Source organism: Hyperolius riggenbachi, chromosome 10 (genome assembly GCF_040937935.1).
Source record: "Hyperolius riggenbachi isolate aHypRig1 chromosome 10, aHypRig1.pri, whole genome shotgun sequence".
Classification (NCBI taxonomy): Eukaryota; Metazoa; Chordata; class Amphibia; order Anura; family Hyperoliidae; genus Hyperolius; species Hyperolius riggenbachi.
The window spans coordinates 46,524,794-46,551,152 of record NC_090655.1 but is presented as its reverse complement, the minus strand read 5'-3'; the positions used below and the strand labels follow the sequence as shown (position 1 = coordinate 46,551,152).

General features: G+C 45.3%; 1 protein-coding gene across 1 annotated transcript in view; it reads left to right on the top strand.

Annotated features, from left to right (window-relative positions):
• Positions 1-17,853, top strand: part of LOC137536236 (transient receptor potential cation channel subfamily V member 6-like) — a 44,499-nt gene extending 26,646 nt beyond the window's left edge. The window contains exons 8-15 of the mRNA XM_068258359.1: positions 518-730; positions 2,119-2,205; positions 3,949-4,025; positions 5,867-6,032; positions 9,367-9,433; positions 12,881-13,149; positions 14,792-14,898; positions 16,940-17,853. Coding sequence (XP_068114460.1) covers positions 518-730; positions 2,119-2,205; positions 3,949-4,025; positions 5,867-6,032; positions 9,367-9,433; positions 12,881-13,149; positions 14,792-14,898; positions 16,940-17,192 — 1,239 coding nt within the window. The 3' untranslated portion in view covers positions 17,193-17,853. The remainder of the gene's footprint in view (positions 1-517; positions 731-2,118; positions 2,206-3,948; positions 4,026-5,866; positions 6,033-9,366; positions 9,434-12,880; positions 13,150-14,791; positions 14,899-16,939) is intronic.
• Positions 17,854-26,359: the final 8,506 nt, after the last annotated feature.

Here is a 26,359-nt window from a genome sequence, read left to right as displayed (position 1 = left end):
CCATTCTGCCCATTTTTGCAGTAAAGCCTGCCTTGTGTTAAAGCACTACAATTACTTCCACATGCATTACCACATGGTAATCATAGCAATTGCTATGAGAAAGGACACATGGTTGTCTGAAACGCGTCACCCATTTTGTCTGTCCTGTGTTGTTAATAACGAAAAATGGAGCTTTGCTTGGAACCATTGGAGAGTTTCAGATTTGTTCTTACAGTCTATGCTTGCTACTTCCAGATGAGGCCTTTACCTGCACCTCAAGCGTATATATGTTGTATGACATGTCCATGTCACCTTCCTGAGCCTTATGGCTATAGTTATGATCCATGAGCAAGATGCCAGTTAAACTCTACTGCTGAGACATGTTTCATTCCATACACAAAATAAATTATGAAGTGCAGGCAGAAAATGGACCTTTAAATATGATCTATAATAACCCTTATCTTTGGCCAGATTTGAGTGATTTGACTAGTTGTTTCCTGTAGGATTGCTGCTTATAAAATCTTTGTGTTTCCCACAGGCACGGAAAATGCTGGTTGTCTCCCCCATTAAAGAGTTGCTGCATGAGAAATGGCTTGCATTTGGGCGACCATACTTTTGGCTACTGGCAGCCATCTACATCTTGTACATGATCTGTGTGTCCATGTGCTGCGCCAACCGTCCCCTAAAGGCTATACAGAACCGTTCAAGCAACTCTCGTCACATTACTCTCATGGAACAGATGAACCTTCAGGTATGACTTTACATGAAGTGCAAGGAAGCACTTCAGAGACATTTAAGAGATCTTTCCGCCCCCCCCCCCCCCGGGGGCGATGTTAATGGAACACAGGACAGGAAGAAGTAAGTAGTACATGCAACGATGGATGACGGCAATGTGAGTATCTGATTACCTCCTTAGCCGCTGTTGGTGCTCCTGCCACTGCATCCCCCTCTGCATGGCTACCTATTCCTGGCTACCTATACTGGGTCCACCTATAGCTGGCTACCTTTACTGGGGGCACCAATGCCTTGATACCTATACTGGCGGCACCTATTCCTGGCTACCTGTACTGGGGCACCCATTCCTGGCTACCTACCATGGAGGCACCTATAGCTGGCTACCTATACTGGGTGCACCTATTCCTGGCTACCTATACTGGGGCACCTATTCCTAGCTATCTATACTGGAGCACCTATGTCTAGCTACCTATACTGGGAGCACCTATTCCTGGCTACCTATACTGGGGCACCTATTCCTGGCTACCTATACTGGGGCACCTATTCCTGGCTACCTATACTAGTGCACCTATACCTGTTCCATGCACTGCTGATAGGTCAGCGAATTGCACTAGTGAGAGACTGGCATTTTGATGATGCTGAGGTGTGGGAAAAGGCTTTGTGCACGCTGTGTAGGACAACCTGGTGACATCAGATGCTGAAAGCATTGAAATTAGTAAGTCTGAATGGCATTGTCACCAGCCTCCCTGCACCTCCCGAAATAGCACCTCTGATGAAGTGAGCATGACTCACAAAACAGCTGTAAGGTGGAGGGAGGGGCCTCCTCTGCATGCATCTAGTCACAAAATGAATGCAAGTTGGTATTTTAGCCTTTGCCCATCCTCTGCTTTCTTTACATAGCATAAGTGTTCTGGCTTCAGACAATAGCACAGCTATACATTTTGCCAAGCAAATCTGTATGAACAGTTGTTTTGGCTGTGTTGTGTGCTGGTCCCTTTTTTCTCTGTTAAAGACTATACCAGCATGAAACTTGCCTAAGGCTTTAATAGATCTACTAGCGTCAGAAGCAGGTGGTTTTGGTGCACGGCACTCAGCTATGGGTGCCGAAACCATGCACCCCATAGCAGCAATGTAATGCTGCGTGGGGCATGTAAGGGTAATTACATCTCCCTCCAAGTTGCGAGAACTCAGAAGGAGAATAGTATTTATCGCCGCAGGGGAGTTTTGCGGCAGCAGGGGGAGCCATCCCTTGGCTCTCCTGGCGCCCAACTCACCGCCAATGCATACATACGTACACCTAATGTCTCCTTGGTAGTACCTGGACAGATCCTATTTTGTTCCTCTTTTGTACTGAAATGTTACAGTTAGATATTGTCACAGAGATTTACTGAAATGTAATTGCAGGAATCGTATCTCACTCCAGCGGATGAGTTGCGGCTCGTGGGGGAACTGATTTCCGTTATCGGGGCTCTGGCAATGTTACTCTTGGAGGTAATTATACATTATTGGACACCTTTAGACAATGTACATAGAGGTGTCAAATAACAGACAACAAGGGGAAAGGATGGATATCCTTCTGTTTTAAAGCAAACCTGAAGTGACGAGATAACAATCATATGTATATGTTTCCTGGAATCCCACAGACAGCAACAAAGCATCATGGACCAACCCAATCTAGCAGATCTGTTCGGTCAATTATCGTTTATACTCCACGATAATTCTGTGCAAAAATTCTATGCAAAAATGTGGAAATTGTGACCATTTGTGAAGATATTTTCACAAATTTGCACTAACCATAGCTTATCCTATGGTTAGTGTGAAAATACTACAGTGTTTCCCCGAAAATAAGACACTGTCTTTTATTAATTTTTCCTTAAAAATGTGTGCTAGGGCTTATTTTCAGGGAGGTCTTATATTTTGTGGTGGTAGCAAGATCCCCCTTTAGTATTTAGCTACATCTCCCCCAGTATATAGGCAGAAACCCCTACTATATACCCAGACACCCCCCAGTATATACCCAAAAAAACCCTATTATGTAGCCAGAGTATATAGACATATTCCCCCTTTCCCTGCCCCTGCCGCAGACACTAACACCTCTCAGTGTGAATGCCATCAATTTAACTCCTTTGCTGCTGGTCGGTATGGAGGATTGCAAAGGGGTTGCAACTAGGTCTTATTTTCGGGGATGTCTTCATTTAGGGGAAAGACGGTATATATATATATATGCGAAATTCAGTGAATTGTAATTTTGAAATTGGCCTTAGATGGCCAATACTCAGAATGAAAATTCAAAATTTGGAACTTCCCGGGATTCCACACACAATTCTGCATTGGAAATTTTGATTTAGGATGCTGAATTCCAATCAAAACTCTTTCTCATCCCTAATTTTGACTTTTAAAACAAAAATAAGGCTGTGAGATTCCAAGAAAGTCCCATTAGACATAGTTGCACATTTTTATTTGGTTTAGGAGTGCAAGTGGCCCGCTGAAGAGTGAAGATGCCCACTAAAGAATATGACCGCTGAAGAGTGAAGATGCCCACTAAAGAATAGGAAAATAAAGCCAAGTGCACTAATCAATATTTATTTCAATGGCGACAATCTTGGTTCTTAAAGGGGGCACTATGGCGAAAAAATTGTAAAATTTAAATTATGTGCAAACCTAGACAAATAAGAAGTATGTTTTTTTCCAGAGTAAAATGAGCCATAAATGACTTTTCTCCTATGTTGCTGTCACTTACAGTAGGTAGTAGAAATCGCACAGAAGCGACAGGTTTTGAACTAGTTCATTTCTTCATAGGGGATTCTCAGCAAGGCTTTTATTCTTTATAAAATATTCCCTATAAAGGAATTGAACAATGATGATGGCCAGATTTCCTGCTCGCTACGCAGTTTTTTGGCAGTAGGACAGAGCAACTGCCTTTTACTAAGTGCTTTTGAAAATAAATAAATCCCTGAGAATCCCTCCATGAAGAGATGGATTAGTCCAAAACCTGTCCAAAACCTTATTTGCCTATGTTTGCACATATTTTAAATTTTACAATTTTCTGCCATAGTGCCCCTTTAATGTTATGGCCGCATTGTGAGGCGGGCAGGAGGAGATTGCCTCCAGCCTAGTGAAGTGAAAGAACTGCAAATTGCAGTCACGCCCAGTGTGTGAGATACAACATACTTTGAACACTAAAGGAAACCATGACATTTTTCATAGAAAGATAATATTGTTGATACTCCACAGATTCCTGTACTGATAAGACCTCGAAGTGTCCCATTACTTCAAGACACAGTTTCAGGAGGACAATTTCACATCATTCTGTGAGTAGATTTCAGAAGTCTCCACAATTTTTACTATAAGGTCTGACATATAAATAACTAATATGCAACAGCTGCCTGTTATAGTTCCAAAGACTGACCTACAGCCATTTTAATAGCTGGACCAGGCAGTCACTGGACTGGGGGCCCACCAGTAGCACAACACAGTGCTCCTTGAATGGACAAGCACCCAGAATGTCCTACCTCTGCTTCCCTCCCTCATTGCATATAGTAAATTGTATATAGCATAAGTGAGATAAATGAAAAAAATAAATAAATAGATTTGATTAGTGCCCCAAACAACGACTGCTTGAGTTCTGCAGATTTCAGAAAAAAAACATATGGAAAAGTAGGCTTTTTCTTCCTGGTTTCTCCAAGCTCAAATCATGTATCACAAGCATGGCAGATAGCCTGCAGTAAACGTGGTTTCTTGAAAAATTAGGTTTCTATACATTTTGGAAGCTTTTGTTACTTTAGAAAGTTACATTACGGTAACTTTTTCTCCCAAGTTTTCTCCTAGGGGATACTTTTTCATCTTTCTGTAATTGAAAAAGCATCAAGATTTAGGTGAAAAGGTACTGTCAAATGTATTCTGAGTATTCTACTGCTTGCTGGTGGCTTAAAGTGAACCTCCTGACTAAAAATCTACTCAGCAGCACTGAAAAGGCTTGGTGTTTCTTTAACAGTTTCACAGCATCAGCTTTTTTCCCCTGATGCTGTGCAGAGCATGATGGGATTTCCTATGTTGTTGTTCACGTTGCCTAGCAACTGGGAGAGGTGCTCAGGACACAGGACAGTTGGAATTGCGTCTCATGCTCCCTGTCACCTCCTTCCAACCAAAAAGATGGCTGCCATCATGAAATCAAACATTTGCCTGTTCTTTTAAAACAGTGTGGGTAAGAGATTATATTATCTATTTTAATTAATATAACTAATGTAACTTAATGACAGTATGTTTGTTTGGGATGAAGTTCCTCTTTAAAAAGCATTTTATTCATAAGATAAAAAAAATATCACCTAGGAGAAAAAGTGGATTGAATAAGGGCCATAATTCAACATATTTTTTTCTCCTAACTTCTCTCCCAGGAGATACTTTTATTTACTTCTTCAATGAAATATATTTTCAGCCACCAGTAGGAAAAAAAATCAGCTATAAAAAGGATCTAAACTAACTTTGACATTCCTTTTCTGACCTACTTTGTAGTACTTTTCACTTCCTAGATGCTAAAAAGGTATTTTATGGTTAAAGACTACCTCCGTCCCCCCAAAAAAGTTTGAACGGCAATACATACATGTAGTCTATGCATGGTGATGAACATATAAAGTTTACATTATACTGTCTAGAATAGAATCACATTTATATCTGTTGACGAACCTCCATCTTTCTCCTCATGCTGATGCCTTGCAAGTACACCCTCAGCATTGTGTCCTCCAGCCTGGTGTCCTCCCTGCCCTCTTCCTGCCTGGTTCAAATTACATCTTTTTTCACAGTGGTTGTTGGCTGGGAGCAGGATCGGGGGGTGGGGGTGGAGTTATGACATCAATCCCTCAGCATCCTTTGCACCTATCTTTAGAAAATACTAGGGGCATGGATTTTCAAGACCATTCGTGAAATACATTAATATGTGTGATTTAATTATAATTTAGGTACTTTTTCAGTTGAGAAAATGTAAAAAAAAAAAAATATTAAATCAAGGCCATGACGGGAAAGGGTTTCAGCATTCTTTGTTGCTCTATTAAAAAAAAATGAAACACTTGATATTTAGAACTGTACTGTTAAGTGTAGACTTCCTTGTATTTGTATTACTAGTAATGCTGTATCCTCTCTAATCTTGTTATTTTAGAGTTTCCTTCTGTTGCTTTGTGCTTCTGACACTCGTAATGAGGCTAACAAACATGGATGGAGAAGTAATTCCAATGTCTTTGGCCCTGGTGACTGGCTGGTGCTATGCTATGTATTTTGCTCGTGGGTTCCAGATGTTAGGCCCCTTCACAGTCATGATATACAAGGTCAGCATCTATATGAAATAAGAACTTTGCAGTCAAGGCCTTAGGTTTAGGTGGGCTTTGGTCAGTAATGCTGTGAACTTTTATTATCCATAATGACCCCATTTAAGCACAGCAGTTGGAATGGGCTCTGCTTTGGAACTGAGTAAGTAGTCTGACGACCTCTGTCCATCCCAAGGACCATACTGCTCTCAAATACTTTCAGATTCCATGATCTTTCTATAGACCTCAAAAATTAGGTGGGCTTATGCATCTGTAGCCCCTTTGGGCACATTGTCCCATTGGCCCAGCTAAGCTGATACAAGTCACACGCAGTCACAGTTTGGGGTGGATTTGTGACTTATCTCAGCAAAGGAGGTAAGCTGACCCTAGACTTGCAATAATGAGAGAGAAAAAATAGGGTCTAGTTAGTTGTTGCACATTAGAAACATGCAGAACAATCACAAAAAAACTACTACTTTCAATAGACAGTTATTTATGAATGTCTTCTTTCAGGTGCAAAACTTCATGTACAAAGTAGGTCATGATTTCATTAAAGGGGGGTTTAACATACTTTGTTGGACCATGCTGAAAAAGACAGAATCGTGTGTAGACATTACTTATTGAATTACTTATGGGACCAAGAGCCTCTCCCAGCAGACCAGAGTAAAAAAAATCTAGATCTAGTCCCCTTCTTCTGGCGTACTTCGTGATGTTAGCTGAAGTAAAACACTGATGCAGGTAAATAGTAAACACAAAGATGAAAGTTGTGCTGGTAACTGTTTAGCAGTTATATTTCAGGTGATCAGCAGGCCTAATTAAAGAGACAGACAGCACAATGAATTACAGGAAACATTTCAAACAGAAATCATCTTTAAGTCCATTTGGTATCAGTGTATTTTTTTCCCTCACAGTGTAGGGAGAATCAGCACAGGCTGACAAGATGTAAAGAGCTTGTGTGATCTGAATGTGTTATCTGAGTGATCTATGTGTGCCTGAATGAGTGCTTGTGTGATCTGTGTGTGCTTGCAGGATTTGTATGAGCCCGTATGAGTGCTCATGTGCAGAGGCGGGACAAGGTCCTCTAGCACCCAAGGCTGAGACACCAAAGTGCGCCCCTCCATCCCTGCCACCCCAGCCATCAAACACTGATTGCAATTAGACTAAGAGGCGCCACAGGGCCCACAACCTCCCCAACAGCTGAATATCTAGTTATCTGGCTTGCAATCACTGCCATGTATCCCCTTTTCTTATTTTTTTCTGCTTCAAACACAATTAGGAATGACAGCTGAATGAATTCTGCGCCCCCTCCTACACGGCGCCCTGAGGCTGGAGCCTCTCCAGCCTATGCCTCGGCCCGGCCCTGCTCATGTGATCTGTGTGCCTGCATGTGTTGTGTGATTTATATGTGTGCTTGTGTGACCTGTAAGTGCATTTATGTGTAATCTGTCAGTGCACTTGAGTGATCTGTATGTACTCTTGTATGAATTTGCAGGGCCGGTTTAAGCAACAATGGGGCCCCAGGGCAAAATAAACCTGGGGGGCCCCCCAACATATACCCCGGAACAAAAATCGGCATTAGGGGACCTTTTTTGCAGCTGGTATAGTCATGGTGTGAAGTCCCAATCGGTCAGAGCTCCACATTCTGGCTATCCCAGCCTGCATGGGGGACAAGGGGTTAAAAAGTTTCAGGATGGGGGACCCCACATAATTTTTTTTTTAAATTCCCGCACTCTAAACATAAAAAAAAAATTGGGAAAATAGGAAAAAATGCCAGGGATCTTCATGCAGCCATATTGCGGCTGTATAGCGATCCCTGGCCAAAGCGCTGCCGTTGCGTATAGACCCCCTGGAAACCCCGCCAGGAAATTTACTGCGCTTTCGTTTGATGCATGTAAAATTACACTACCGTTAGGTTTGCTACTAAAAGTGACATTTACCGCATTTAAAAGTATACTTTTTTCCTTCTAAACTTTAAAATCGATTTTCTCAAAAACTATAAGGTCTTTTTGAAAAATTGTTTTTTCCTCTTATTCCTAATGATCTCCTTAACATATCCTGCAAATTTAGGGTTTCTAGCATTTAAGGTGGATTTGCTATTAACCGTTAAAGTCGACAGGTTTTTAAATGTGTTTTGTTTTTTTCCTTTAAAACTTTAAAATCGATTTTCTCAAAAACTATAAGGCCGATTTGCAAAGTTTTTTTTCCTCTTGTAGCCACTGGGGGCCCCTACAAGCTAGGGGGCCCTGGGGCAGCTGCCTCCTTTGCCTTAATGGTAGCGCCGGCCCTGTGAATTTGCTGTGCTTGCGTGATCTGTATAAGATCTCTATGTACTTCTGTGATCTCTTTATATTGTTTAAGTACTTGTCCTCTAGGAATAGCCCAACAATCCAGAGTTAGCCGAGCTCCACCCAGCAGCTCCCACTCCATGTCCCCCTTCCCTCCTTCTCTGACTGACTGCCAGAGGAAATTGAGGCAGCATCATTTGAATGTACAGTATTAGTGAGTGCAGTGCATCATGGGAGGAGGTTTATTGACGTGATATTCTAGGGAGCAAGGACAACTTGATACATATATCAGCTGCCATCTGAAACAAATTTTGTAAATATGTTACAGTATTTCTGCCTGAAGGACCACTTTAAAGAGACTCCGTAACAAAAATTGCATCCTGTTTTTTATCATCCTACAAGTTCCAAAAGCTATTCTAATGTGTTCTGGCTTACTGCAGCACATTCTCCTATCACCATCTCTGTAATAAATCAACGTATCTCTCTCTTGTCAGACTTGTCAGCCTGTGTCTGGAAGGCTGCCAAGTTCTTCAGTGTTGTGGTTCTGTGATGCATCTCCCCCTTCCAGGCCCCTCTCTGCACACTGCCTTTGTATTATTTAGATTAGGGCAGCTTCTCTCTTCTCTCTTATCTTTTACAAGCTGGATAAATCCTCCTCTGAGCTGGCTGGGCTTTCACATACTAATGAATTACATACAGGCAGAGCTGTCTGCACTCTGCAGGAAGAAACAGCCTGACACTTCAGTGGAAGATAGCTGCAGGGTGAAAGAAACACACAAATGATCTCTTGAGATTCAAAAGGAAGGGTGTATACAGCCTGCTTGTGTATGAATGTATTTTCTATGTGTGGACATACTGTACATCAACCTACTTCCTGTTTTGGTGGCCATTTTGTTTGTTTATAAACAAACTTTTTTAAACTGTTTTTAACCACTTTTAATGCGGCGAGGAGCGGCGAAATTGTGACAGAGGGTAATAGGAGATGTCCCCTAACGCACTGGTATGTTTACTTTTGTGCGATTTTAATGATACAGATTCTCTTTAACATAACCATGTTTTTCTCATTGCAGATTATGTTTGGGGTTGTCCTGCATTACTTCTGGCTCATGGCGATAGTCATTGTTGCATTTGGCACAGGTATCAGAAAAATGTGGACTTCAGATTTTGATAATGAAGTCCATCTCCAGACACAGACTGACCTAAATGCACCATCCGATATACCGAATGATACATTCTGTGTTAAATTGGATGATTTCAGCTAAAACTCCTGTTTTATAAACGCGATTACAACAACTGAAGTGAGAGGGATATGGAGCAATGCATATTGCCTGGCTTTCCTGCTGATCTAATACTTCCTGCCTCTAATACTTTTGGCCATAGACCCTGAACAAGCATGCAGATAAGGTGTTTGACTTAAAGAGAAACTCCAACCTAGAATTGAACTTTATCCCAATCAGTAGCTGATACCCCCTTTTACATGAGAAATATAATGATTTTCACAAACAGACCATCAGGGGGCTCTGTATGACTGATTTTGTGCTGAAACCCCTCCCACAAGAAGCTCTGAGTACCGCGGTACTCTGGGCAAACTGCCACAATGTAACAATGTTCACAGACAGGAATTAGCTGTTTACAGCTGTCTGTAACAGCCAAAACAGCTAGGTTCAGCTACATAACCTGCCCACAATAAAAATGTCACCATGTAATAAATGTCAGAATGTAAATCGGGGAGAGGAAACATTTTACAATGAGCAAACACTGACTAAATCATTTATACATAATTATGGTAAAAATGAAGCACTTTTTTTACTACATTATTTTCACTGGAGTTCCTCTTTAAGTGTGACTGCATGTGCCACATGCATGTTTCAGGTGTGTGATTCAGACACTACTGATGCATGAAAGAGCAGCAGGAGACCTGGCAACTGGTGTTGTTGGAAAGGAAATAAATATGGCAGCCTCCATACACCTCTCACTTACATTGTCCCTTAAAGTAATTTAGGGCTGATTTCCACTGAGCAGTGATGCAAGTATGCGTCCGAACCTCTTAGCCATGCAATGCATGGCTATAGAGACTTGGGTGTGTTCTGCAGGAAACTGCAGCATTACATCCAGAATCGCGACACCAGGCAATTTGTATGACAAGCCAATGACCAAAGAGGCAAGAGTCTCTTCTTCAACCCCCCCCCCCCCCCTTCAAAATGCAGCACATGTAGAAGATAGAAAGCAGAAAACCGAGAGCCCAATATAGTGTAGTATGTATTAGAGGAGGGGAGATTACAGTAAATGAAACGTAAGTATTATACTTACAAACCATGGTTACCGCATAGGCAACCACTGAAGATGCAGGTGGGGAGATTAGACCTGTCCCCACTCAGGGTTAAGATGTCGCTCTCTGTGGATAGAAGAAAAGGAGGGTGTATCATCCTTCCACCAAGGGTGGATAACTTACTTGCACACCCCTAACATAACAACTCCAAGCTTTGGTCCCCTAGAAGCCTCTTGGACTTCTTTGCCTAATCTGATGCCACAATCCCTTATGCATGTTGGAAATATTACTGACAAAATATAGATATTTTGAGTGTTTTTACCAGTGCTGCTCATCAGGATTCTGGATATCCGGGTAACCCGGATATCCAAACTTTTTTCAGCTATCCGACTGGATTTGGATTCCAGATACCTGAGCCCAAACCCGGATGGCTATCTGCGGATATTTGGGTGCACAACTCGGATATCCGCGGATATTGCGGATATCCGGATCCGAATACTGTAACTAAGGAGATGACATAATTGAGCCAATCATAGGGCTCCCAGCAGAAGCCCTAGCAACTAATTACAGAAGGGAACCTTGGCCAGCCCCACCTCACCTCATTGAGCCAATAAGAGGCCTCCCAGCCTAAGCCCTGGCACCCAATCACAGAAGGGAACCCTGGCCAGCCCCCCTGGGGTGCCATGATGAGAAATCTTGTCCTGTGTGACTGCTCAGTCACTGAGAGACATGCTGCAGGGCTGCTGGCCTAGCAAGTGCTGTACACAGTGATAAACCCAAAGCTGTTCAGTGATTAACCCCTTCACTATCACTACACTATTTTTGTAATGTTAGTTAGCTTGATTTCATTGTGTGTCAGTCAGAGTGTGTGCTGTGCTGCAGAGCTGCTATTTGTCTGTGTGTGTGCTGTGCACAGACCAGGCCAGCTGCTGCCTGCTGGCCAGCTATTAGCCTTAGCTAGCTATAGTTTAGGTTAGGTTAGGGATTAGGGAATAGGAGGATTACTGTGTTATTGTGTAGTTAGTACTGTAGTACTGCAGTCAGTGCTAGTAGTTGTTAGAGTAGTAGTACTACTTAGCTATCTACAGAACTGCGGTGCTGTGAGCAGTGCCAGTGTGACAGTTAGTGTGCACTAGTGTCTTCTCCTCTGCTGTCTGACTGTCACTCGGCACGTGTCAGGTGGCACTTGGCACGTGTCACATGGCACTTGGCACCTGGCAATTGGCACCTGGCACATGCCACGTGCCAAGTGCCACGTGACAAGTGCCATGTGCCAAGTGCCACATGCCAAGTGCCACGTTCCACGTCCGGCATGCTCCTGGCACACATTACACTGCTGCTGCATTGCCCTGCTCCTGCTGTCTGTGCAGCTCCCACTGCCAGGGTGCCACAGGCCACTGATACCACCTATATTTAACACAAAACCCAATTGCTGCGTAATTTTTTGGAGGTGTCTTGGAAACTGTCATGTCCCAGTTGTGCGGTTGGACTTTGGACACAATGTGGGCTGCACGACCGCTACCTGGAACCTAGGCCTGATGTTTATTGACAGCCATTTTTTTTTGGGAGGGGGGGGGGGGGATTTTAAGTCCCCACATCATCAATTAGTGTTTTCTATCCGGATATCTGAATCCGCCGGATACTGAGGTCGGATATCCGATTCGGATTGGAAAATTTTGAAAACGGATATCTGACCCGGATTGGATATCTGGGTATCCAGATCTGAATCGGATCCGGATTTTGAAAAGGGGTATCCAAGCAGCACTAGTTTTTACCTAACTTAAAGGATACCCGAGGTGACATGTGACATAAGGAGAAAGACATGGGTATGTACAGTGCCCAGCACACACATAACTATGCTGTGTTACTTTTTCCTTTTTCTGCCTGAAAGAGTTAAACATCAGGTATGTAAGTGGCTGACTCAATCCTGACTGACAGGAAGTGACTACAGTGTGACCCTCACTGATAAGAAACTCCAACTATAAAACACTTTCCCAGCAGAAAATGGCTCCTGAGAGCAGGAAAGAGATAAAAAGGGTCAACAGTTCATAGATTTTAGCTCTGGCATACTTCAATGAATCTGTCATTGAGCAAAAATAATAAAATAGTTAAACTTAAAAAGTAGATTTAAACATAAAATAAAATTGGGAATATCTTAAAAGTCATTTTTAGGAGAAGGAAGATAGATACAATCATTTATTTCATTAGTTTACTTTCACCTCGAGTGTCCTTTAAGCCATGAGCGGGGACATACAATTTTTCTGTGCTATATCCAGGTAAAACATTTTTCTGTCCTATCTCCACTTTGATTCTAGCACTCTGGGTCGTATTCCAGACAGAGGATTCTTCACACATGGGAGTGTTCTTCAGTTTTCCCATGTCGCTCTACAGCACATATCAGCTGTTCGTCAATGTCATCAACTCGCCAGCCAATTATGCCGTCGACTTGCCGGTCATGTACGGTATCGTCTACTTTCCATTCACCTTAATCTCCAACCTCTTGATGATGAACCTGCTAATTGCCATGATGGGCGACACCTACTGGAGGGTGGCTCAGGAGCGAGATGAGTTATGGAGGGCACAGGTCAGTTCACATAACATAAAACATTTCATAGCAATATGGAGGATTTCTAGTGCAGAGTAGTTTCACTTTCTGAAGAAGAATGTACTGTATAGATGTTAGCAAGCACTCTCTTTTGAATTAATTATGTGTTTTTATTCCAACGCTTTTGGACAAGGCACTGTCAAGGAATTACATGAACACCTGTAAAAAACCATAAACATCACAGAAGTATGCATATCAATAAAATACTTAGTCCACCACCAGAAAATACACCACAGTATAAGTGCCCATGGCAAGTGATCAAAAACGATTAGTACCATATTGTTCAATTCCCATACCATAACCTCCCTGGCATTCAATTTCCCCAGGATTTCTGTGCAAAAAGTCATCCTATTAATTTTCATAACCTTTTTCTCCCTGTAACTTGCCAAAATGTTTCAAGCAAGTTTTTTAGTATACAGCGCAGGAGAGTATTAACGTGTATGCATGTCAATACTGTTCACAGCATGTTTTGTATGGACGTGTATAATCGTCAATACCGCTACGGAGGTTACAGTATATCCACCAGGATTAAACCAGAGATAGGGGATACAACTATGTGAGTCTCTGTGCACCAAGTGCAATTACCTGCCTTGCAGGATGTGTATGTTCCTGTGCAAGGTGTACCCTCAGCAGTATATTGACAATGGCACGCCACTAGCCCAAACTGATCCAATTTATTTCACCTCTTGCTGGGCATACACGGACAGTTTGTTTCCTTATCAATCGAGCCGCTGATGGCTCGATTGATAATATCCGACAGGTCCGATGACCCGCCGGATAGATTCCCCGCTCGATCCACGCGGGCGGACAATAGCGGGGAATCGAGCGGCTGATAAGGCATGCCCTCGGGGACAAGCGGGAATCGATCCAGGCGCACACGTGGACGAGCGGTGATGCGCCGGCATCGAGCCACTGGCTCGATACCGGCGCATAAACTTACGGTGTATGCCCAGCATAAGGGGGTTCCTCAGATATCTGTTCCTTCCCAGCTGATTCGGTAAAATAGGCCATTTATGACCCTTTACTGACCTACCATAAAAGAATTAAAAGTAAAAACGCCCTCACCCTTGATAGAGAGTCTCTACAGGAAATTCATACACATGCTAGATTAACCAAGGTAACTTATAAAGACCACCTTATGTGAGAATCTAGCACATGTATGGGAGCCTCACAATTTCATTTAAAGATCCAGCAAGCTGGATGTTTTCCGACATCCAACGGCCGAGTGATTTCTGAATGCATTGTTCTTCCACTCACACTGCCTGTCTGAATCCACTTTGTCATCTGCTCTCCGCTGTCCCCCCTCCTCTAACCATAATAGGCTAGGGAGTAGGGATGCTAGTTCGGATTCCGCGGAAATGCAATTTCCTATCGGAAATTGCATTTCCGCATCGGAATGCAGAATTCGTTAATACAAGTGCGGTAGGCGGATTTTCGCTGAAATTTTTGTGGAAATTTCTGCCAACTTTAACATTGATTTTCTCGAAAACTATAAGGTCTTTTCGAAAAAGGTTTCTGGTAATTTACTGAAGACTCCGAAAAGAGAACAGAAGTTGGTCTTTTAAATCTTATCACCACTCAATGTTTTACTAGCCATACACTTATCTTCCTTTACATACAGCTTGCCGCAACAACAGTGATGCTGGAGAGTAAAATTCCTCTGTACTTCCTTCCCCGTCTCGGCATCTGTGGAGTGGAATATGGACTTGGAAACCGCTGGTATTTTTGGTAAACCCATATTCTTGTATTCAATGTATTATTCATTAAACCATAGATAGGATTATGAATGGGTCAATTTAAAACCCAGGGCCCTTATTCAATTCACCCGTTCTCCTAAATTTTCTCCTACAAGATAATTTTTCTTCTATTTAAAATGCTTTTTTCGTACTGTGCAATTGAAAAGTACCAAAAAGTAGATGAAAAATATTAACCGTTTACTACGCACACAGTGAATTTGCCTCCAGAAGTCTCTAGTGCATGACACCTGCATGGCAACAGTGGCCTAGTAATATGAGATTGGTGAGTGATTGTCACAATCACTCACCAATCCTGTATTACTAGGCCACTGTTGCCATGCAGGTCTCATGCACTAGAGACTTCTGGAGGCAAATTCACTGTGTGCGTTGTAAACGGTTAAGATTGGTCAGAGGTGTCATACATGTACAATCGGTAAAATAAAAATATTGATTTTGCACTGGAAATCGGGTAAATTCACTGCCACCACTGTCTCGCGTTCTGTAGGGAGGAAAGCGACTCCCGCTAGCTATCCCTAAAAGGAAGAAAACGGTTATTTACAACCTAACTAGCAAAACGACAATCTAGAAGCAAATAATAAAACAATGCGGTAGTATGACTCTGACTCTTCAGAGGGCAGATTCTTTGTAGCAACAATCAGATGACCAGAACAGGCACAAGACTGAACGATAATGTGATATTACATATTGTCAGCAGCTGACCAATCTCTATTGTCAGTCTACTCACCGAACTTCCTGCGTATGCACCGTACTTCCTGCTTATGGAGCAGATTAGACGGGATTGGCACACTCTGTCACATTAATCTTCTTCCCCTGACAATCCAGCAACCGGTCTTTGTTGTCCGTCTGCTCACCGTACATCCTGCGTACGCTAACAGGAGCAGATTAGACGGGATCGCGGGGCTGGATTGTCACAGTTATCAATCCATGAGAATCGCTGGATTGTTGTGACAGGTAGTTTCCTTTTCAGGCTTCTTCTCCACAGGGAGGCTGAACTGCTCGTTGGTTGGGCAGTTCAGCCCTTAAGCTACCGGTCACAAGTACCTTAGGGCTGCAATACATAGCAGCATTTGGTTACACAGCTCATGTCGTAATTGACACGCGGTGCCATTACCCAGTGGCAAAGTCTCATCTTGAAGAGTTGCACCTTTCCACCACCCATGCTAAGTGCTAGCATGCGAGCAGCTGACAGGCGGAAAATTCACCGCATTCAGATTCCATGGATCTTGCAAAAGCTAAGGGCTCTTTCACATTAGGGCAGATTTTCTGCGTTTCAACGCAAAGGATAAAGTTTGCGTTACCCAAGGTGAAATGAAAGTCCATAGACTTTCATTTTAGCTTTCACATATAACGCAGCCTTTTTGTGCGTTGCGTTCCACTGCACCCAGGCGCAGTTTTTTGGCCAACGCTAGCTTTATGCGTTACAATGTTAGTCAATGTAAAACGCACACTATGTGCGTTTTTAATCCGTTAACGCAGGCAATCAGTCCCAGAATGCAACAGAGGAACAATGTAGAAAGTTGACAACTAAAAGAAAAAAAAATTACCTGCGTTTTTCTATGTGCAGTAACGCATTGAAAACGGATTAAAAACGCACACTCACTGCAGTGCAACGCATATCAAAACGCAGTAAAAGGCATACAACAAAACGTATGCTTTGAGCGTTCTCCAACGCAAGCTCTGATGTGAAAGAGCCCTAAAACCTTTTTTTCTAACAAATTTTTTTTTAGGCCAAATTAATTTAAAATAGTGTTTGCTGAACTGCATGATAAAAACCTGTGCTTGAACAGGAACTTGTTTTACGCACAGTGAGTGTGTCACTGGTGATTAAGCAGAGAATTATCACCAAAGAAGTGACAATAAAGGAGATTTTTACTCCGGTTGAGAAAAGCACAATACATTCAGCTCTGACCACCTGGAATGTATCTGGAGGAGGCAAGTACCCCTTTGCAGAACTTTTTTTTGCCCTACAGGAACACTTTAAGTTGTAATTTAAGTTGTATTTTTTTTTACAGTGTGAAGGATGAGGAGCAGGAAGAGCAGAATTTGGTGGTGCTGCCAACTTTGAGTTCTACAGCACAAAATACACAACCTCCACGGAAGAATTCCACCAGCAGCAGCACCAAGGGCGGAGAGGAAACGCAAGACGCCAATATGAAGAGGCGGTCCAGCCGAGGGTGGGAGATCCTCCGTAATGTCACTATAGACCAGCTTCAGGGCAACTCTTCCCTTCTCCAAGACAATGAGCCAGAGGTGTATTACATATAGAACTTAAGTGGGGACACCATGATCTCCAGAAATTGACCACAAGGGCATCATGCCACATGCTCTGATGTGACATGATACATTTACTGACAATTGCAATAATTCATTGTGGACATTTGTAATAAAGCCAGGGTGATTACACAATTTCTAGTAAAGGAAGGGTTGTTGTGAACTCATCAGAACAAGAAGCTTCAGCAATTAGGGTTGGCTAGTCTCAGCATGTAGAGGCATCCTATTTGATGCACAGATTAATTTATACAAACCATACAATTTTTTTGTTATATTTTCTGTTAGATTTACCTGCCAGATAGACTTTTTCAAACATGTTAGATTTACCTGCCAGATAGATTTTTTTCCAACAGAAAATCTAACAAAAAATTGTATGTTGTGTACCTAGCAGGACACCTGAAGTGAAAGTGATAGAGGCTGCCACATTTATTTCCTTTTAAATAATACCAGTTATCTGGCATCCTGTTGATCTTTTGAGTATCAGTAGTGTCTAAATAACTCACCTGAAACAAGCATGTAGCAAATGCAGTCAAACTTCGGTCAGAAACATCTGATCTGCTGCATGCTTGTTCAGGGTCTATGGCTAAAAGCATTAGGTAGAGGATCAGCAGGACAGCCTTTCACTTTAGGTGTCCTTTACGTGACAACTGTGGCATGAAACTTAGGACAGAATTACTGTTTAAATGTCACTGTAAATATTAATTAACTTAAACTAAGAAATAAAATGGATATCTTTATTACTCATGGTTGTATTGATGTTTTTGAGCATTTTGTCTGGAAGGATTTACGATACAATGGTGCAACAGTAGATTTCAGATTTGTACATAACCTGAAAAAGAAGAGTACTTTGCTCTATTTGAGCAGTAGGGGAAATAGATAAAAAAAAATAAAAAATTAGGCAGGGGAACAGTACGTTCAGGGAACGCTGCTATTCAGCTTCACTCCGTGCCCAAATTTCCCTGTGCTTTTTTTGCAGGTACTCTGTTGGGGGTACACGATAGGTAACACTATACAAAAGATACAGAAAAGGAAGCCCCAATGTAGTATGCCATGACTAAACGTGGGTTATGTAACAACAGTCATACTGACTGACTGTTAGCACCTATGATATGGTTTGTCATCCGACTTTCATTGACTAGAGATGTAACTACTAGGGGAAGAACTCACAGTGGGGCCCAGACCTGCGAGGGGTCCAACTAAACCACGCTCCATAAATTAAGTGGACACACTTGTTATGGGTGTAAAAAGCTGGCTGACTTTGAGGTATATAGAAAGTTGACAATGGTTTATCTTGAAAAGAGAACTAAATACTGTAGGACTAGTGTAAGAATCCTACCTAATAAAAACTTAGAAATCTGCATCCATGGGCTGTGTCTGTGTCAGGCCCCGAGTGCGCAGGCCCCGATCCGTGGCTATTGTCACGCATGGGGGCGATGTGGGCATGCACCTCCGGCTGGCCTAAATGACTAGTCAGTTATATTTTTGCAATGCTCTGCTGAAGGAGCCAATTTCAAGAAGAAGGCATGTAATCCAAAACTGCAAATGGGGGTGACCAAATACCCTAAACAACTAGAGCACAGAGAAAACGAGAGCCCCAATAGTGCAGTGTATCATGGAAAATTAGTGAATATCAGAATAAATTTAGCGTACTCACAAAGTAAGGTTGCAAAAGGGGCAACCAGCAACTGAAGGCAGGTGGAGATCTATAAAACCAGACTCTTCTCTGGTATTCATCTTGAACTGGAAGGGGTTGCACTCTTGGAAAAATAACAAAAGCCCTATCAGTGGCAAAGCCATTAGGTACCAATGTACACCCCTCCAACAAGCAGGATGAAAAGCACAAAGGAGTAAAGAGGTGACCAGAAGCACCTCTGAGGCCTTCTGTACCTGGGTTTGATAAAGCTTTGGGTATAAGTGGGCGAAGGTTGTGTAGACCCACTAAACGCGCCGTCTGTGCTTATTAAAATTCGCATTTGTATGAACTTGTCATTATTGAACTAAGCCATCTCTATTTGATGTGTTTTTAACCTATTTTTATCTACTTCTGGCTGCCTCTTTACCCCTTTATGTATTTCCAGACTCCTGTGGTCCTCAAGTAGTTAAGATCTAGCTATTCCTGGTTAGGGAGGTTTGTTCCTGCTCAGTCAGCAGGGTTTATATATTTCAATTTGTCCCTCCGCGCAGGCAGCAAAAACTGGATGAATTCACAGTTTCAAGGTGTCTTGTGATACTGAGAAGCAAAACACAACCATAATATTAAAGAGAACCCGAGGTGTGTTTAAAGAATGTTATCTGCATACAGAGGCTGGATCTGCCTATACAGCCCAGCCTCTGTTGCTACCCCAAACCCCCCTAAGGTCCCCCTGCACTCTGCAATCCCTCATAAATCAAAGCCATGCTGTGAGGCTGTGTTTACATCTGTAGTGTCAGTCTCAGCTGCTCCCCCGCCTCCTGCATAGCTCCGGTCCCTGCCCCCGTCCCTTCCCTTCAATCAGCAGGGAGGGAAGGGATGCAGGCGGGGACCGGAGTTCTGCAGGAGGCGGGGAGAGCAGCAGACTGACACTATAGAGATAAACACAGCCAGGTCTGACAAGCTGTTTGTCAGCAGCGTGGCTGTGATTTATCAGGGATTGCAGAGTGCAGGGGGACCTTAGGGGGGTTTGGGATAGCAACAGAGGCTGGGCTGTATAGACAGATCCAGCCTCTGTATGCAGATAATATTCTTCAAATCCACCTCGGGTTCTCTTTAACCAATGTGTCAGATAAGTCAAACCAATCAGGGTTATTTATGGTAACGTCTCAACCTATAAGTGGTATATATTCTGTAAATGTTCTTTAAATACATAATTAATGCATTATGTGGAAAGTAATCCTTTATAATGTTTTTAAAGAAGATTAAGGGTTGTTAGACCTTTGCATCAGTAACCATCAATGTATGTCTGTCCACTATACTGCTAGGAATAAGATGAAGATTTTAAAAACCTTCCTGTTCCAAGGGCTTCAACCAAATATGCTGATCCAATACTGATCCAACATTATTTTCTTTCCTGATATATGCTAAAGAAGCTTCTTACACCTTCATTTTTATCAATGGTGTTCCAGTCTATTATACACCTCCCAGGATTCAAGACGGCTTAGGCCTTTCATAATGCCAGTGGTGAGTAGGTAGGGTTTGATGTTTTGCGATGCAAGTTAAGAATATGTTTGGAGCTTGGTTTTAGTAGCAAGAATATATATTTTGGGGATTCAATTATATCAGTATTGAGTAATTGGGAGTTTGGACGTGATGATCAGGGTTGCTCAGCAGGACCCCGAATGCGAAGTTTCCCCGAAAAATTCGGGTGTTTTTTAGGTTTGCCGCATGCGAACCCGAACCCGAATGCTGCGATTCCGAGCCGAACCCGAATATGAAGCATGCCGAATGCGCGTGCTGGAATTCGGCCGGATGGAGCTGTGGGTTCGGTTTCGGCTTCGGGATTTGGGGATGACGTGATTGTGCCAATCAGAAGTCCTCCTGCCAAGGAGCTGGCAACCCTAGCAACCAATCAGAGGAGGGGAGCCTGGCCCTCCCCTCCTCTATATAAGGCGGCGGCCATGTTGCGGAGCCACGCACTTGTGTGACTGCTGCTGGTACTGAGAGATTCTCCAGTGCTGTGCTGTGTCTGAGCAAGTGCTTTTCACTGCTAAACCTAGCGTTTTGCTTCCTAAACACCTCCTAAACACATTTATTGTTGTCTTATATAGTTAGCTAGTATTTTGATTGTTTTTAGTCAGCTAGTGTATAGTGTATACTGTGCTAGGCTAGTGTTAGTCTGTGAGCAGGCTAGGCCTGCTAGCCTAGGTAGCCTTAGCCTACTACTAGCTTAGGTAGGTTAGGGATTCTAGTTAGTTGTGTACTAGTAGTACTAGTTTAGTTAATTATTAATGCTGTAGTCTGTTACTTTATTAGTTTCAGTACTGTGTTAGTTAGTTACTGACTGTGAGTGACAGGTCACCACCAGCATCCATTGTGAGTGACCTGACCTGTGACTGTCTGTCACCTCACCTGCCCGAGCCTATTGATTGATTGCGTCTGACCGCGTGTGACCGTTTTTAATTGTCACCGATTGTCTGCCGCACGACTTACTTGTAACCTATTACGCTAGGTGTTTCTTAGTTACCTGCGTGCATACTACTAGTGTCTACTGTCTACTACTATACTACTAGTCTACTAGTCTAGTACCCGTTCACTAATTTTTTTTTCAATTTTACTGTGTGATTTTATTATCATCCATAGTGTGTGTAATAAATAAGAGTTACAACACATACAGGCCACCACACCAGCATCCGTTGTGAGTGACCTGTGACTGTCTGTCACCTCACCTGCCCGAGCCTATTGATTGATTGCGTCTGACCGCGTGTGACCGTTTGTAATTGTCACTGATTGTCTGCCGCACGACATACTTGTAGCGTAGTACGCTAGGTGTTTCTTAGTTACCTGCGTGCGTGCATACTACTAGTGTCTACTACTGTACTACTAGTCACCACCAAGTCACCACCAACACAGACTTTATTAAAGTTTACACCCTTTCCCGCCCTCTTCTACTTATTTTTTTTTTTTTACTGTATTTGTATAGTGCACTATGACTGGCAGAGGTAGAGGGCGAGGCACCACCAGGAGAGGAAGCGCCATTGCCGGAGCCACTGCCAGCAGCAGCAGGTCTGGGACTGGTGCGCCGCCAGCCTCTGACCACAGGGAGGAGGGAGCAGAGGCGCAACAGCAGCGTGTTGCGCCCATCTTTGAGACAGGTCGTCGCCCACGGCCCATTGGGGAGAGTCAGGTGCAGGCTGTGGTGGAAATGATGGCGGGGCAGGAAGCCACCTTTTCCAGCCAGGCCTCCAGCAGCAGCGAGACTAGTGCCACCAGCACTCCTGTCCGCAGCAGGCCTCCACCAGCGCTTGAGGCCATGTTCACGGTGACCCCATGGACCAGCCTGCCCTCAATGAGCACGCTCTTCTCCCCTGAGACTGTGACCATGTACAGGGATGTTTTGGAGAAGTATGAGTTGGAGATGATGGGGCCATGCAAGGAGGAGGAGGAGTTACAGGTGCAGAAGTTTGTTGTTGGTGCTGAGGAGGAGGGGCGTGATGCAGGGGATGTTGGGGTAGAGGAGTCGGTTGAGTTGAGCTCACAGGATTTGTTTGGGGTTGATGATGATGACTTGATAGATCCTTCCTATGTGCCACCAGTATCACCAGCACAGTTGGTTGAAGGCAGCTCATCATCGGAGGAGGAGGCGTCTCTGGTGCAGAGGCGCGGCAGCAGCAAGGCGGCCAGCACAGGGCGTGGAAGGCAGGAGCCACAGCCTACTGCTTCAGTCGCTACCACCACTCGCAGCAAACCTCTAACTACAACCAAAAAGGCACAATCCTCCAAGGGCACCCAAAAACCCCAGCCCTCAAGCGCAAAGAGCAGGTTGAAGTCCCCAGTCTGGCGGTACTTCACCAAGTGCCCAGTGGACCCGACCCGTGCAATTTGCAACAGTTGCAATCTCAGTCTCAGCAGAGGTCGCGATATCCACAAATTGAGTACCTCGTGCCTGCAGACCCACTTACAGAGCAGACATTTTGAGGACTTTAATGGAGTTGGAGAAGCTTATGCAAAGTGGTGCAGGCAGTGGTCAGAGCCAGACAGCCACTGCACAGATTTCAGCAGCAGCAGCAGCCGACCCTCCTGCCCATCCAGCAACAGCCCCTCCTGCCCATCCAGCAACAGCCCCTCCTGCCCATTCAGCAGCAGCAGGAGCACAGCAGCAACTCACTCCCCCCCCCCCCCAGGCAGCCAGTCCTCAGTGGCCTCATCAGCTCCCTCCACAGTGGCCTCCTCATCCTCCCGTGCAGGCAAACGCCGCCAGACCCTGCTCAGCGAAGCATTCCCCGGTGTGACCAAGGTGCTGCCTCCCGCCCACAGGCGCATCCGGTTGCTGAACGGGTTGCTTGCCCGGGCCATGTGCTCCCAGCTCCTGCCATATTCCTTTGTGCAGGAGGGGAGTGACATCAGAGCGCTGCTGCAGGTTGGGATCCCGGAGTGGCAAGTCCCCAGCCGCCACTATTTTTCCCGCAGGGCGATCCCAGCACTGCACCGCTCTGCCATGGAGAATGTGGGCCGTGCGCTGGATCACGCTGTCAGTGCGCGGATCCACATAACCATGGATTCCTGGAGCAGCCGGTTTGGGACAGAGCGCTATCTGTCCTTTACGGCCCACTGGGTCAGCCTGGTGGAAAGCCCGAGCGAGGAAGCAGCAGGTCCATCCTCGGGCACAGCAGCACCAGTCGCCCACTACATGGTGCCACCGCGCGGGGTCAGGGGAGAAGCAGCAGCTCCCACCGCCAAGCGATCCCGTCTCTCCAGCAGCGTGAAGGCCCGCCACTGCCAAGCGCTGCTGGAGATGAAAAGCCTGGGGAAACACTCCTTGATGGCAAGTAACGTGCTCCGGTACCTCAGGGAGCAGGAGAGGACGTGGCTGACCCCCAGAGGCCTCACTGTGGGATTGGTGGTGTCCGACAATGCTGCCAACCTGCTGTCTGCCATCAGCAGTGGAGACTTGCTCCACGTCCCTTGCTTGGCCCACATCCTGAACCTGGTGGTGCAAACGTTCATGCGCACCTACCTGGGGATGGAGGAGTTGTTAGAAGCGGCGCGGAAAATTGTGCGCACTTTCCGCCGCTCAGCAGATGCCGCAGCAAAACTGGCAGACATCCAGCAGCAGGAGGGCCTGCCAAGACACCGCCTTATCATAGATGTGCCAACTCGCGTGAACTCCACCCTGGCGATGTTGGAGCGGCTAGTTGAGCAGAGGAGGGCTGTCAACCGGTACATCTACGATGCCACTGTCGCCGGCACCGGCAGCAGAAGCAGCACCACACTCCAGCTCCTCACCAACGCGCAATGGGGGCAGATGCAGCAGGTCTGCTTGTTGTTGGCTTCCTTCCTGCAGGGAACCAACCTGGTGAGTGAACAACGGGCATCCCTCTGCCAGTGGGTGCCCTTTGTTTGTCTGCTGGACAGGGCACTTGGCGATTTGGTGGATTTGGGAGAGGAGGCCCTGAAGCAGCTGGAACAGCAGCTGCCTGTGCAGTCCACTGCTCTGGAGGGTATTTGAGTCCCTGGAGGAGGAGGAGGAGGAGTTGGAGGTGCTGGACGTTGCTGCTGGGGGGAACATTGGAGCGCAGCAGCAGTGGTGCGAGGGTGGAGAGAGGAGGAAGAGTCTCAGGGGCAAGAGGAGGAGGACGCTGACCCTGATGTCTCTGTTAGACGGTCCACCCAGTTCCCCATGGCAGCACACATGCTGCGCTGCCTGCGTACAGACCCCAGGGTCAAGCGGATGCAAGCGAGGGAGGACGCCTGCATCAGCATGATCCTGGACCCACGGCTGAGGGGAGGTGGGATCAGTTTCTGCCTGCCAGAGACCGTGAGCAGCGAGCAAGGGAGTTGCAGGAGATCCTTGTTCGGCAACTGGAGGAAGCCTTCCCCCCGCCTTCCACTCCCTCTGTCCCTGTCCAGCAGCCAGCAGCACAGCAGCAGGTGCCTGCGGCCAGCAGCAGCATCAGGCGCCCAGGAGACCTTCTGTCATTGACGCAGGCGTTCTACATGAAGGTACAGCAGCCGAGAGAGGAGGTGTGGGCAGCAGCCACCTTCGGTGAGAGTCACAGCCAGCGCATGATCCGGATGGTGGCCGACTACATGGGGTCCTTCAGTGGGCTTGACACCAGCAGCGAAGAGCCTGTGGACCCCATGGAATACTGGGTGGAGCGCTTGCACATCTGGAGGGAGCTTGCGCAGTACGCCCTGGAGGTATTGTCTTGCCCTCCTTCCAGCGTGCTGTCTGAGAGGTGCTTCAGTGCGGTCGGTGGCGTGGTCACCGAGAAGCGCTCTTGTCTGTCCACAGAGGGCGTGGACAGACTGACATTTTTGAAGATTAACCAGACCTGGATAGAAGGCACGTTCCTGGCACCTGTTGTCGGCAAAAGGAGGACATGAGGTGCCTGCCTTGGAATTACAATACATTGCCTGCTGCCTGCCATACGTGAAGACTCCTCCTCCTCCTGCTGGCCTGCTGCATTGATTTACCTATGAATTTATTTATGTATTTATTTATTGTATTTCTACCGGACTTCTGCTGCTGCTGCTGGCCTGCTGCATTGATTTACCTATGAATTTATTTATGTATTTATTTATTTATTGTATTTCTACCGGACTCCTGCTGCTGCTGCAGGCCTGCTGCATTGATTTACCTATGAATTTATTTATGTATTTATTAATTTATTGTATTTCTACCGGACTCCTGCTGCTGCTGCAGGCCTGCTGCATTGATTTACCTATGAATTTATTTATGTATTTATTGTATTTCTACCGGACTCCTCCTCCTCCTGCTGGCCTGCTGCATTGATTTACTTATCAATTTATTTATGTATTTATTGTATTTCTAAAGCGGCAACATATTACACTGCGCTCATTTTCAGCCTGCTGCTGTCAGTGGTCCCACCGCCCACACAATGCATTGCCTGCTGCCAGTGCCACACGTCACTCCTCCTCCTACTGCTGCTGTTGTATTTATCCTGCTGCTGTCAGTGGTCCCACCGCCAGAGTCCACACTATGCATTGCCTGCTGTCAGTGCCACACGTCACTCCACCTCCTCCTGCTGCTGTTGTATTTATCCTGCTGCTGTCAGTGGTCCCACCGCCAGAGTCCACACTACGCATTGCCTGCTGCCAGTGCCACACGTCACTCCACCTCCTCCTGCTGCTGCTGTTGTTGTATTTATCCTACTGCTGTCAGTGGTCCCACCACCAGGGTCCACACTATGCATTGCCTGCTGCCAGTGCCACACGTCACTCCACCTCCTCCTGCTGCTGCTGTTGTATTTATCCTACTGCTGTCAGAGGTCCCACCGCCAGGGTCCACACTATGCATTGCCTGCTGCCAGTGCCACACGTCACTCCACCTCCTCCTGCTGCTGCTGTTGTATTTATCCTACTGCTGTCAGAGGTCCCACCGCCAGGGTCCACACTATGCATTGCCTGCTGTCAGTGCCACACGTCACTCCTCCTCCTGCTGGCCAGCTGTTGTATTTATCCTGCTGCTGTCAGTGGTCCCACCACCAGGGTCCACACTATGCAT